The sequence below is a fragment of the Hyperolius riggenbachi genome, chromosome 4 (genome assembly GCF_040937935.1).
Source record: "Hyperolius riggenbachi isolate aHypRig1 chromosome 4, aHypRig1.pri, whole genome shotgun sequence".
Classification (NCBI taxonomy): domain Eukaryota; kingdom Metazoa; phylum Chordata; class Amphibia; order Anura; family Hyperoliidae; genus Hyperolius; species Hyperolius riggenbachi.
The window spans coordinates 493235546-493250337 of record NC_090649.1 but is presented as its reverse complement, the minus strand read 5'-3'; the positions used below and the strand labels follow the sequence as shown (position 1 = coordinate 493250337).

Genomic DNA, 14792 nt, shown 5'->3' with positions numbered 1-14792 from the left:
GAATCTAGCTAAGTGTAGGATTACAGCTCCAGCTGGTCCCGGCACACTTAAGGATCTGACTACAGGTCTGAGTGCTCCCACATATGTGATCGCACGCCAGACAAAGAGCAAGTGAACAACCAGCAGTATATATACTCTAGGACCTTTCCAGGACCTCCCTAATTGCTGGTCCAATGAGAGCAGTGGAATTTGTCAGCTGACCCAGCTGGTCAGCCGACACCCTTCTAACTGCTATTTAAACTCTGCCTTTGTGCTCGCGCGCGTGTAAGTCTGAATCCTGGTGGACTATCAGTCCCAGCCACACCAGTACTGTCATGCAATGTATCTAGTGCGGGGGCCGCCTCTGATGCGGATTCCGCCGTTACCAATGCGGATTCCGCCGCACTGCCCATGCGGCATGCGGCGTTTTTTCCGCGTTGTGACGCCATGCTGGACGCGGAAACAGCCGCCTCACCTCGAGAGACGGCGGCTTTTCCGCGTTTCCTCACAGTACCCCCCTCCCGAGGAGTGGACTCCGGACAACTCCTACCAGGTTTCTCGGGATGTAAGGCGTGAAATTCCCTCCTTAATTCGTCCGCATGCATGCGACTCCCCGGTACCCATTGTCTCTCCTCAATGCCGTACCCTTTCCAATGTACGAGATATTGTACCGAGTTTTGTACAACGCGTGAATCTAAAATCTTTTCTACCTCGTACTCAGGTTGGTCATCCACCAACACAGGAGGAGGAGGAGTGGGACCCACATGGACTGCTGGCTTAAGCAGGGATACGTGGAAGGACCTTACCCCACGCATGCTAGCGGGAAGATCAACAGCGTAAGTGACGTTGTTGATCCTTCTGGCTATCGGGAAAGGCCCGACAAACCTGGGACCCAACTTGTCTGAGGGCTGTTTCAGGGCCAAGTGACGTGTGGATACCCAAACCAAGTCTCCTGGTTGGAATCTCCACTCCAAAGACCGTTTCTTGTCAGCTTGACCCTTCTGACTCAGAAACGCCTTTTCCAAACTGTCTCTCACCGTCCGCCAAATGTCTTTAAAAGACCTTTGCCAAGCCTCCAGAGCTGGAAACGGAGTGGAGGCCACTGGTAACGGTGAAAATTTGGGCAATCTTCCAGACACAACCTGGAACGGAGAAAATCCAGTGGAAGAACTTTTCAAATTGTTTTGTGCAAATTCTGCAAAGGGCAGAAATTTGACCCAGTCATTCTGCGCCTCTGCAACGTAGCATCTCAAAAATTGCTCTAACGACTGGTTGACCCTCTCCGTCTGACCGTTGGTCTGTGGGTGGTAGCCCGATGAAAACGACAGCTTCATGCCCATTTGATGACAGAATGCCCTCCAGAATTTAGATACGAATTGGACTCCCCGATCGGACACTATGTTTTCCGGAATGCCGTGTAACCGGAACACGTGTTTGATAAACAAGTCGGCCAATTCCTGGGCCGAGGGGAGTCCTTTCAAGGGCACAAAATGGGCCATCTTGCTGAAGCGGTCGACTACCACCCAAATGACCGACATGCCCTCTGATCTGGGAAGCTCACCCACAAAATCCATGGACAAGTGGGTCCATGGTTCATTCGGGGTGGGTAAAGGCTGCAACCTCCCTACAGGTGCCAGCCGGGAGGGTTTGCTTTTAGCACATACCGCACAATCCTTAACAAATTCTTTGCAGTCGGCTGCCAGAGACGGCCACCAAGCGCACCTGGCCACAAGATCCTGCGTTCTAGATGCCCCAGGATGTCCCGCATTCTTGTGTGAATGGAATATCTGTAGCACCCGGAGACGGAATGGCAGAGGCACAAATAAAACCCCCTCAGGCTTCCCCTCAGGGACATCCTGCTGAAAAGGACTCAAGGTCTCTGTCCAGTCTTCCCAAGTCTCTGTTACGGCCAGCACCAAATTTTGTGGGACAATGGTCTCTGGGGCAGAAGGCTGTGCTGTCTCCAACTCAAAGCATCTGGACAGGGCATCTGCCTTAATGTTCTTGCTACCCGGGGTATACGTAATTATGAACCTGAACCTCGAAAAAAACAAAGACCATCGAGCCTGACGGGGACTTAATCTCTTAGCCCCCTCGATGTATTCTAGATTCTTGTGATCCGTGTATACAGTAATTGTATGTTCTGCTCCTTCCAGCCAGTGACGCCACTCCTCAAAGGCAAGTTTAATGGCTAAGAGCTCTCTGTTGCCTATATCGTAGTTTCTCTCTGCCGGAGAGAACCTACGAGAGAAATACGCACAAGGGTGTAGCCTTCCCTGCAAGCCTGACCGCTGAGACAGCACAGCCCCTACCCCAACCTCCGAGGCGTCTACCTCAACAATAAAAGGATAAGAGGTGTCTACATGTCTCAGGATGGGTGCGGAACAAAACAAATCTTTTAAAGTGGAGAAAGCACTTAATGCATCAGGAGACCAGTGGGTGGTATCTGCCCCTTTTTTCGTAAGACAGGTGAGGGGTGCGATAACCGTGGAATACCCCTTTATGAACCTTCTATAATAATTCGCAAAGCCTAAAAACCGCTGTAAAGACTTCAACCCAACCGGCTGAGGCCATTCCAAAACAGCGGAGACTTTGGCGGGGTCCATAGACAGGCCCGTGGTGGAAATTATGTACCCCAGAAAGGCGACAGATGTGACTTCAAAAATACACTTCTCAATCTTAGCATAAAGTGAGTTTTGTCTTAATTTGTTGAGTACAAATTTCACATGTATTCTGTGCTCAGAGAGGTTGTTGGAGAAAACAAGTATATCGTCTAGATAGACCAGCACAAATCTCCCCAACACCTCTCTGAAGACCTCGTTGATGAGTTCCTGGAAAACGGCCGGGGCATTACATAACCCAAAGGGCATCACCAGATACTCGTAATGCCCGTCTGGCGTGTTAAAGGCCGTTTTCCACTCATCGCCCTTTCTAATGCGCACCAGGTTGTACGCGCCCCGTAAATCCAGCTTTGAGAAGATCTTAGCATCGGTGACCTGCGTAAATAAATCGTCTATCAGGGGTAACGGATAGCGATTCTTTACCGTGATCTTATTTAGTCCCCGGTAATCAATACAGGGCCGCAGGCCCCCGTCTTTCTTTTTAACGAAAAAGAAACCTGCTCCAGCAGGCGATCGGGACGGCCGGATGAAGCCTTTGGCTAAATTGTCACGGATATATTCCTTCATAGCCAATTTCTCTGGCCCAGATAAATTGTACAAATGACCCCGAGGGGGCATACAACCTGAACGTATATCAATGGGGCAATCGAAAGAGCGATGTGGGGGTAACTTGTCTGCAGCCTTGGGACAGAATACATCAGAATATTCCACATATTGCTCAGGTACCCCCTGAACATGAACCCTGGTTTGGCCCAATGTCACCTTCCCTAAACATCGCTGAAAGCAGTGTGCTGACCAAGAAATTAGTTGGCCGGTGGCCCAATCAATGTGTGGAGAATGAAGGTGCAACCATGGCATGCCGAGTATAATGGTGGAGGTTGTCATATGCAACACAAAGAACTGTAACTTTTCCCAGTGCAGTACCCCTATGGTGACCCCCACCTCTGGTGTCTGAGACAGTGGGTGATTCCCTTGCAGAGGAGAGTCATCCACTGCCGTAACCTGGACGGGTGGTTGTACTGGTGTGAGCGGAATACACAATCTCTTAGCAAACTCCGAATCCATAAAATTTGCCGCGGAGCCTGAATCGATAAAGGCTTCCGTGACCTCAGTCTTATCTTCCCATGTAACGGTACAGGGAAGAAGCAATCGTTTTTCTTCTAGGGGTAAAAGTCGGACGCCCAGGGTGTTACCCCCCACCACTCCTAAGCGGCAGCGTTTTCCCGGCTTATTGGGGCAGTTCTGTACTATATGCCCCCCTTCACCGCAGTACAAACACAGCTGTTCGGTCATTCTCCGTCTTCGCTCTACCTGGGTTAATTTTGACCGAGCAATCTGCATCGGCTCGGAAGGAGGCACGACAGGAGAAGGTGAAATAGTAGTAGGTGGAGTCACTGGGACCGTGGTGTAAGATACCCCTCTGAGACGGGAACTACCCCTGGTCTGTTTTTGGTAGCGCAGCCTGCGGTCGATTCGGATGGCCGCTGAGATGGCCTCATCGACTGTTCTGGGCTCGGGCTGGCTTAACATCAAATCAGAGACCTCATCGGACAGCCCTGACAAGAAATGATCTAATAGGGCATAGGTGTCCCACCTGGCCGTAACTGACCACCTCCTAAACTCGGCCGCGTAATCTTCGACCGGACCTTCGCCTTGACGCAAAAGCTTGAGCTTCCGCTCAGAAGTCGAGGCAAGGTCCGGATCGTCGTAAATTACCGCCATAGCTTTAAAAAATTCCTCTACAGAGGTAAGAGCTTTGTCTCCGGCGGGCAGGCTATACGCCCAAGACTGGGAGTCGCCGGACAACAAAGTTTTAATAAACGTGACCCTCTGGGTCTCAGTACCCGAAGATTGGGGTCTCAACTCAAAATAGGACAACACCCTACTCCTAAAATTCCGGAAGTCAGATCTGTGGCCGGAAAAGCTTTCAGGTACAGGCATACGTATGTCAGAGCTAGGAGAGGATCGCACATGATCCACTGATGTCTGGAGGGTTTGTACAGACCCTGATAGGGCATCAATAAGAGTTATGTGAGTGCCCAGTACTTGATTGATGTTGTCCACCGAAACGGCAAGTACACCCAGACAATCAGTGTTTGCGTCCATTTTGTATTTTGGTCTGGCGTTCTGTAACGATCGGTGGGCGCAGAGAGTATCTGATTACCGGTGATCTGCAGTATCACCGGAAATACAGATATATACCAGATTATAAGTGATCTGCAGTCTCACCGATAATCCGATATACAAACTAACCTCTGTTCACCTGAGTAGAGTGTAGTGTTTGGTGTAACAGTAACACTTAGAGGACAAGGCCTCAATGCAGCAAGGAGTACTGCACAGATTCCTTCCGCAGACCTGAGCTCTCCAAGACGGGAGGAGTCAGACTGACAGTAGGAAGGTATATCTGAAAGTGACCCTCAGGAGGAAGGATCGCTAACAGAGCGAGGAACCGCCTCTAACGGTAAGGTCGGTTCTCGAGGTCGGACAAGCCAGGTCGTACACACACGGACAGATAAAGTACAAGATCAGGAGGCAAAGGCGGAGTCAAAGTACAGGCAGGGTTCAGCAACGAGGTATCAGATATATCGGGGTACAAAATCAGGAGGCAGAAACAGAGTCAAGGAACGAGCCGGGGTTCGGCAACAGAGTATCAGAAATATCGAGGTACAAGATCAGAGTTCAGGAGGATAGTCAAAGCAGGCAAAAGTCATAACATATAATCACAATCAAACTAGTACTTTAGCTATCAACAGAATCTAGCTAAGTGTAGGATTACAGCTCCAGCTGGTCCCGGCACACTTAAGGATCTGACTACAGGTCTGAGTGCTCCCACATATGTGATCGCACGCCAGACAAAGAGCAAGTGAACAACCAGCAGTATATATACTCTAGGACCTTTCCAGGACCTCCCTAATTGCTGGTCCAATGAGAGCAGTGGAATTTGTCAGCTGACCCAGCTGGTCAGCCGACACCCTTCTAACTGCTATTTAAACTCTGCCTTTGTGCTCGCGCGCGTGTAAGTCTGAATCCTGGTGGACTATCAGTCCCAGCCACACCAGTACTGTCATGCAATGTATCTAGTGCGGGGGCCGCCTCTGATGCGGATTCCGCCGTTACCAATGCGGATTCCGCCGCACTGCCCATGCGGCATGCGGCGTTTTTTCCGCGTTGTGACGCCATGCTGGACGCGGAAACAGCCGCCTCACCTCGAGAGACGGCGGCTTTTCCGCGTTTCCTCACAGTACCCCCCTCCCGAGGAGTGGACTCCGGACAACTCCTACCAGGTTTCTCGGGATGTAAGGCGTGAAATTCCCTCCTTAATTCGTCCGCATGCATGCGACTCCCCGGTACCCATTGTCTCTCCTCAATGCCGTACCCTTTCCAATGTACGAGATATTGTACCGAGTTTTGTACAACGCGTGAATCTAAAATCTTTTCTACCTCGTACTCAGGTTGGTCATCCACCAACACAGGAGGAGGAGGAGTGGGACCCACATGGACTGCTGGCTTAAGCAGGGATACGTGGAAGGACCTTACCCCACGCATGCTAGCGGGAAGATCAACAGCGTAAGTGACGTTGTTGATCCTTCTGGCTATCGGGAAAGGCCCGACAAACCTGGGACCCAACTTGTCTGAGGGCTGTTTCAGGGCCAAGTGACGTGTGGATACCCAAACCAAGTCTCCTGGTTGGAATCTCCACTCCAAAGACCGTTTCTTGTCAGCTTGACCCTTCTGACTCAGAAACGCCTTTTCCAAACTGTCTCTCACCGTCCGCCAAATGTCTTTAAAAGACCTTTGCCAAGCCTCCAGAGCTGGAAACGGAGTGGAGGCCACTGGTAACGGTGAAAATTTGGGCAATCTTCCAGACACAACCTGGAACGGAGAAAATCCAGTGGAAGAACTTTTCAAATTGTTTTGTGCAAATTCTGCAAAGGGCAGAAATTTGACCCAGTCATTCTGCGCCTCTGCAACGTAGCATCTCAAAAATTGTTCTAACGACTGGTTGACCCTCTCCGTCTGACCGTTGGTCTGTGGGTGGTAGCCCGATGAAAACGACAGCTTCATGCCCATTTGATGACAGAATGCCCTCCAGAATTTAGATACGAATTGGACTCCCCGATCGGACACTATGTTTTCCGGAATGCCGTGTAACCGGAACACGTGTTTGATAAACAAGTCGGCCAATTCCTGGGCCGAGGGGAGTCCTTTCAAGGGCACAAAATGGGCCATCTTGCTGAAGCGGTCGACTACCACCCAAATGACCGACATGCCCTCTGATCTGGGAAGCTCACCCACAAAATCCATGGACAAGTGGGTCCATGGTTCATTCGGGGTGGGTAAAGGCTGCAACCTCCCTACAGGTGCCAGCCGGGAGGGTTTGCTTTTAGCACATACCGCACAATCCTTAACAAATTCTTTGCAGTCGGCTGCCAGAGACGGCCACCAAGCGCACCTGGCCACAAGATCCTGCGTTCTAGATGCCCCAGGATGTCCCGCATTCTTGTGTGAATGGAATATCTGTAGCACCCGGAGACGGAATGGCAGAGGCACAAATAAAACCCCCTCAGGCTTCCCCTCAGGGACATCCTGCTGAAAAGGACTCAAGGTCTCTGTCCAGTCTTCCCAAGTCTCTGTTACGGCCAGCACCAAATTTTGTGGGACAATGGTCTCTGGGGCAGAAGGCTGTGCTGTCTCCAACTCAAAGCATCTGGACAGGGCATCTGCCTTAATGTTCTTGCTACCCGGGGTATACGTAATTATGAACCTGAACCTCGAAAAAAACAAAGACCATCGAGCCTGACGGGGACTTAATCTCTTAGCCCCCTCGATGTATTCTAGATTCTTGTGATCCGTGTATACAGTAATTGTATGTTCTGCTCCTTCCAGCCAGTGACGCCACTCCTCAAAGGCAAGTTTAATGGCTAAGAGCTCTCTGTTGCCTATATCGTAGTTTCTCTCTGCCGGAGAGAACCTACGAGAGAAATACGCACAAGGGTGTAGCCTTCCCTGCAAGCCTGACCGCTGAGACAGCACAGCCCCTACCCCAACCTCCGAGGCGTCTACCTCAACAATAAAAGGATAAGAGGTGTCTACATGTCTCAGGATGGGTGCGGAACAAAACAAATCTTTTAAAGTGGAGAAAGCACTTAATGCATCAGGAGACCAGTGGGTGGTATCTGCCCCTTTTTTCGTAAGACAGGTGAGGGGTGCGATAACCGTGGAATACCCCTTTATGAACCTTCTATAATAATTCGCAAAGCCTAAAAACCGCTGTAAAGACTTCAACCCAACCGGCTGAGGCCATTCCAAAACAGCGGAGACTTTGGCGGGGTCCATAGACAGGCCCGTGGTGGAAATTATGTACCCCAGAAAGGCGACAGATGTGACTTCAAAAATACACTTCTCAATCTTAGCATAAAGTGAGTTTTGTCTTAATTTGTTGAGTACAAATTTCACATGTATTCTGTGCTCAGAGAGGTTGTTGGAGAAAACAAGTATATCGTCTAGATAGACCAGCACAAATCTCCCCAACACCTCTCTGAAGACCTCGTTGATGAGTTCCTGGAAAACGGCCGGGGCATTACATAACCCAAAGGGCATCACCAGATACTCGTAATGCCCGTCTGGCGTGTTAAAGGCCGTTTTCCACTCATCGCCCTTTCTAATGCGCACCAGGTTGTACGCGCCCCGTAAATCCAGCTTTGAGAAGATCTTAGCATCGGTGACCTGCGTAAATAAATCGTCTATCAGGGGTAACGGATAGCGATTCTTTACCGTGATCTTATTTAGTCCCCGGTAATCAATACAGGGCCGCAGGCCCCCGTCTTTCTTTTTAACGAAAAAGAAACCTGCTCCAGCAGGCGATCGGGACGGCCGGATGAAGCCTTTGGCTAAATTGTCACGGATATATTCCTTCATAGCCAATTTCTCTGGCCCAGATAAATTGTACAAATGACCCCGAGGGGGCATACAACCTGAACGTATATCAATGGGGCAATCGAAAGAGCGATGTGGGGGTAACTTGTCTGCAGCCTTGGGACAGAATACATCAGAATATTCCACATATTGCTCAGGTACCCCCTGAACATGAACCCTGGTTTGGCCCAATGTCACCTTCCCTAAACATCGCTGAAAGCAGTGTGCTGACCAAGAAATTAGTTGGCCGGTGGCCCAATCAATGTGTGGAGAATGAAGGTGCAACCATGGCATGCCGAGTATAATGGTGGAGGTTGTCATATGCAACACAAAGAACTGTAACTTTTCCCAGTGCAGTACCCCTATGGTGACCCCCACCTCTGGTGTCTGAGACAGTGGGTGATTCCCTTGCAGAGGAGAGTCATCCACTGCCGTAACCTGGACGGGTGGTTGTACTGGTGTGAGCGGAATACACAATCTCTTAGCAAACTCCGAATCCATAAAATTTGCCGCGGAGCCTGAATCGATAAAGGCTTCCGTGACCTCAGTCTTATCTTCCCATGTAACGGTACAGGGAAGAAGCAATCGTTTTTCTTCTAGGGGTAAAAGTCGGACGCCCAGGGTGTTACCCCCCACCACTCCTAAGCGGCAGCGTTTTCCCGGCTTATTGGGGCAGTTCTGTACTATATGCCCCCCTTCACCGCAGTACAAACACAGCTGTTCGGTCATTCTCCGTCTTCGCTCTACCTGGGTTAATTTTGACCGAGCAATCTGCATCGGCTCGGAAGGAGGCACGACAGGAGAAGGTGAAATAGTAGTAGGTGGAGTCACTGGGACCGTGGTGTAAGATACCCCTCTGAGACGGGAACTACCCCTGGTCTGTTTTTGGTAGCGCAGCCTGCGGTCGATTCGGATGGCCGCTGAGATGGCCTCATCGACTGTTCTGGGCTCGGGCTGGCTTAACATCAAATCAGAGACCTCATCGGACAGCCCTGACAAGAAATGATCTAATAGGGCATAGGTGTCCCACCTGGCCGTAACTGACCACCTCCTAAACTCGGCCGCGTAATCTTCGACCGGACCTTCGCCTTGACGCAAAAGCTTGAGCTTCCGCTCAGAAGTCGAGGCAAGGTCCGGATCGTCGTAAATTACCGCCATAGCTTTAAAAAATTCCTCTACAGAGGTAAGAGCTTTGTCTCCGGCGGGCAGGCTATACGCCCAAGACTGGGAGTCGCCGGACAACAAAGTTTTAATAAACGTGACCCTCTGGGTCTCAGTACCCGAAGATTGGGGTCTCAACTCAAAATAGGACAACACCCTACTCCTAAAATTCCGGAAGTCAGATCTGTGGCCGGAAAAGCTTTCAGGTACAGGCATACGTATGTCAGAGCTAGGAGAGGATCGCACATGATCCACTGATGTCTGGAGGGTTTGTACAGACCCTGATAGGGCATCAATAAGAGTTATGTGAGTGCCCAGTACTTGATTGATGTTGTCCACCGAAACGGCAAGTACACCCAGACAATCAGTGTTTGCGTCCATTTTGTATTTTGGTCTGGCGTTCTGTAACGATCGGTGGGCGCAGAGAGTATCTGATTACCGGTGATCTGCAGTATCACCGGAAATACAGATATATACCAGATTATAAGTGATCTGCAGTCTCACCGATAATCCGATATACAAACTAACCTCTGTTCACCTGAGTAGAGTGTAGTGTTTGGTGTAACAGTAACACTTAGAGGACAAGGCCTCAATGCAGCAAGGAGTACTGCACAGATTCCTTCCGCAGACCTGAGCTCTCCAAGACGGGAGGAGTCAGACTGACAGTAGGAAGGTATATCTGAAAGTGACCCTCAGGAGGAAGGATCGCTAACAGAGCGAGGAACCGCCTCTAACGGTAAGGTCGGTTCTCGAGGTCGGACAAGCCAGGTCGTACACACACGGACAGATAAAGTACAAGATCAGGAGGCAAAGGCGGAGTCAAAGTACAGGCAGGGTTCAGCAACGAGGTATCAGATATATCGGGGTACAAAATCAGGAGGCAGAAACAGAGTCAAGGAACGAGCCGGGGTTCGGCAACAGAGTATCAGAAATATCGAGGTACAAGATCAGAGTTCAGGAGGATAGTCAAAGCAGGCAAAAGTCATAACATATAATCACAATCAAACTAGTACTTTAGCTATCAACAGAATCTAGCTAAGTGTAGGATTACAGCTCCAGCTGGTCCCGGCACACTTAAGGATCTGACTACAGGTCTGAGTGCTCCCACATATGTGATCGCACGCCAGACAAAGAGCAAGTGAACAACCAGCAGTATATATACTCTAGGACCTTTCCAGGACCTCCCTAATTGCTGGTCCAATGAGAGCAGTGGAATTTGTCAGCTGACCCAGCTGGTCAGCCGACACCCTTCTAACTGCTATTTAAACTCTGCCTTTGTGCTCGCGCGCGTGTAAGTCTGAATCCTGGTGGACTATCAGTCCCAGCCACACCAGTACTGTCATGCAATGTATCTAGTGCGGGGGCCACCTCTGATGCGGATTCCGCCGTTACCAATGCGGATTCCGCCGCACTGCCCATGCGGCATGCGGCGTTTTTTCCGCGTTGTGACGCCATGCTGGACGCGGAAACAGCCGCCTCACCTCGAGAGACGGCGGCTTTTCCGCGTTTCCTCACAGGCTGGTAACAAGCAGGCTGAGCAGTAAAGGATGAAACAGAGAGCAGGGTAGGTGTTTTCTCTAATGTTCCCACTGATATATATGGTAAAATACATGAGGATGCTTCGTCTCTGGTTCACTTTAATACTGAAGTTCCTCTAGCTAGATAATACTTGGGGACACTTCTAGCTACTTAATACTGAGGGTACTTCTGGCTATCTAACACTATAAGCAGCACCTGTAGCTACCTATGACGTGCAAGGGAAGTAAAGGAGGTAAAAGAGGAAGTAAAGGAGGAGTGGCACATTTACGGTCCCATTCAACGAGGGTTTGTAGGTTCATGGAGGGCGGAGTCTAGGGTGCCAGAACATCTGTTCTCATAAGCTCCTGTGATGTAAATCCGGGCCTGTCCAAGTGTTAACCCCTTTTTAATGCTTAAAGGATACCCGAAGTGACATGTGACATGATGAGATAAACATGTGTATGTACAGTGCCTAGCACACAATAACTAGGCTGTGTTCCTTTTTTTCTTTCTCTGCCTGAAAGAGTTAAAACAAGAAGTTTTAAATCAGGATGATACCATTTATTGGCTAACTAAAAATGAATAAAAATAAGCAAGCTTTCGGCCTTGCAGCCTTCGTCGGGCTTATATCCTGTTAGTTTGCAAACTGGTGGTACAGACAGCTTTATACATGCAACATCAAAAGGGAAAACAGTATTTTTTCAAGCATAAATACATGTCATTAAGATGCCTTAATTCAAACAGACCATCTAAATGGAGGTTAAACCTTGGTCACACTGTAGTCACTTCCTGTCTGAGTCAGGACTGAGTCAGCCACTTACATACCTGAAATGTAACTCTTTCAGGCAGAGAAAGATAAAACGAACATAGCATAGTTATTAGTGTTCTAGGCACTGTACATACACATGTCTATCTCATCATGTCACATATCACTTCATGTCACCTCATGTCACGTCACCTCGGGTATCCTTTAACCTTAACCTTTCCTTACCCATTAAACTAACTTTCCACTAATTTTCCTCCTAATACAAACCCCACTAAACAACATCTAACCTAAACCATTAACCTTAAACAAGATTCCTCTTTCTTTGTCTTCACCACTACTAATTCCAAGCACTGTTGGGCCTACATTTCATAGCTGGTACTTGGACTACTGAACGCACACCTGAAGTGACATGTGCCATGCTGAGCTAAACTTACTGTAGGTACAAATAGAATTATCCCTACTAAGAAATTGTCTGAAGTTCCTTCTTGTTTTCCAGTCTTGTTCATGTTTGTTTTTCAGCTCAGCAAGGCAGATTTGTAACAGCTGATGTGTATAATTCTAAAGTCTTAAATTTAAGCCCTTAAAATAAATAAAATGTATGCTATATTCACCTCTAGTAAAACACATGCAATTAATCATCTCAAAAGTTTATTTTCACTTCAGGTTTGTTTTAACCTGTTATTGTAAAGGCAACAGTATATCTACGCCCCTTGAGACTTCATCTTAGCTCCAGGGGCGTAGATATATGTATCTCACCGTGATCACCGGCGGTTAGCTAACTGCTCAGTGAATGGAAATGTGTTCCCACTCACTGATCAAAGAGCCTGTAACGAATGACCACGGCATCAGCGAGATGCCATTGGTCATTTGCAAAAGTGAAAGCATACACAAATAATTTCTGGTAAAGTGTGTGTGTTTGGGGGGGGGGGGGGGGGGGTGGCTGGAGGATCATCTGATAAGCAAAAAGTAAAAAGACAATACATAAACAATAAATAAATCCCCAAATTAATCCCTTACAGACCCCCTCCACCCGTCATGAGGGTATATTACTGTTATTTTTGCAAATAAGGGCTTGCAATTAGTGATATAGTCTAAACAAACACAAAACGGAAAAAAATACACCTTTATTTCCAAATAAAATATTGTTGAAATACATTGCATTAGAGACATAATTTAAACATTGTAATAACTCGGACAAATGGGCAAACAAATGTGTGTTTTTTATCCACAGTAGATAGAAACCTCTGGGCAACATCACTGGCTATGTTATAGCCTACCTCTAGTGCCAAAACTAGACTGCAGCTGCTAAATTCTGTGATCGCCAGGTCTGGCTATATGCGCCAGAGCCCAAACTTATTGTGCCGTACTAAACTCCGTGACTAAATGTGGTCCCAACGGTCCAAATCCCAGTTATTTGCAGTTCTGCCTCTGAGATTTTGAATGTATTCAGAGCAGACCAAGCGTACAATCCAATATGGAGGCAGAATACAGCCATATATGCATGCATACATAATATACAGAAAAGATACCCACATGTTCACCCGAACAAAAACAAAATACACCTTTATGTCCATCCAATCACTCTGCATGCACAAAATAAACCCCATCTGCAAGCAATGACATAGAAACCCATCACCTTGTGACAAAGCAAAGATTGGAGAATTAAATTGCCATCATGTTGTCTTCTTGTGTAACAGGTACTCAAGCAGCAAGAACCAGTGCTTTGGACTCCCCACTACTCGAAACTGAATGCAATTTATTTTATGTTATTTTTTATTGCTATAACTAAAGATGTCACGTTATACAAAACAATTATTTTGCAATGCTGTACAGAAGACGTCCCTCTTCACTCTCCAGGTCCCTCATTACTTGCTGGCATGTCAAAGCACAAATGATCCTTTTTGAGATCTGCAAAGCTGTTTTTTGTATATTTTTTTAATAGAAAATTTAACTTGGGACATCAGGGGAACCTCCGCCAATCAGCGTTTTTTTTTTTCCTTTTTTCTTTTCCTTACTTAAGAGGCATTTAAATCCCGCCAGAGTTTCTTACTGACTGCCTCCATGCCAGACCCCAGCCGCTCATTGCTCTTTATTTTTCTGTTTCTTGACCACAAAGTGCTTCATGGAATGATTATGCAACTCAAAGAATGCTTTTTTTTTCTGATCTAATTAAACTATTGATTATTACTTTATGCATGATTACAACATATTGCTGTAAAAGTGCTAATTGCTAAGAAAGAAGAAAAAAAAGATTATTTCTAAAGAAAAAAAAAGAAAATATATGAAGTCTATTGATATGATGACTGTATTGTGATGTTTCTTTTTGTTTATGACATTTAGCACAATTCATATTTGAATTTTTTGTTCTCAATGGTGAGGAGGAGGGTTGAATCCCATTTTAGGGTGATGTTCTTACAAAAACCAGATAACCTAACATTCTACAGAAGGTACTAGGCTGCTTCTCCCGTGCCATTGGCCAGTTTTTGTTTTACTTATTTGTTCCTACTGTAATCCATAGCACTGTAAGAAGCCAAAGTTTCGTGGCCTCCAGGGTCCCTTCATCAAGGTAGTAATAGGACTGACAATAGTCAGGATGGGCCCAGGTAGCCAGGGAATGCCTCTTACAGTGCTATGGATTTTTTTTTTTTTTCAGATTTTTTTTCTGAATAGAACTTATAGAGGGATTAACAACCATAAAATCAAATTCCATTTACCCACTGATCTGTGTTTATTATGTAGTCTACACCCTGACCCTGCATTGCAAGCATTCCAGTATAATCATAAATGTGTCTGCTGTAATGAATCTTTTCTCAGCCAGCCCGGCTCTTTTC

At 47.5% G+C, this 14792-nt stretch overlaps 1 protein-coding gene across 1 annotated transcript in view; it reads left to right on the top strand.

Annotated features, from left to right (window-relative positions):
• KCNK12 (potassium two pore domain channel subfamily K member 12) overlaps positions 1 to 14101 on the top strand; it is a 171277-nt gene extending 157176 nt beyond the window's left edge. The window contains exon 3 of the mRNA XM_068279723.1: positions 13659 to 14101. Within this exon, the coding sequence (XP_068135824.1) occupies positions 13659 to 13710 (52 nt within the window). The 3' untranslated portion in view covers positions 13711 to 14101. The remainder of the gene's footprint in view (positions 1 to 13658) is intronic.
• Positions 14102 to 14792: the final 691 nt, after the last annotated feature.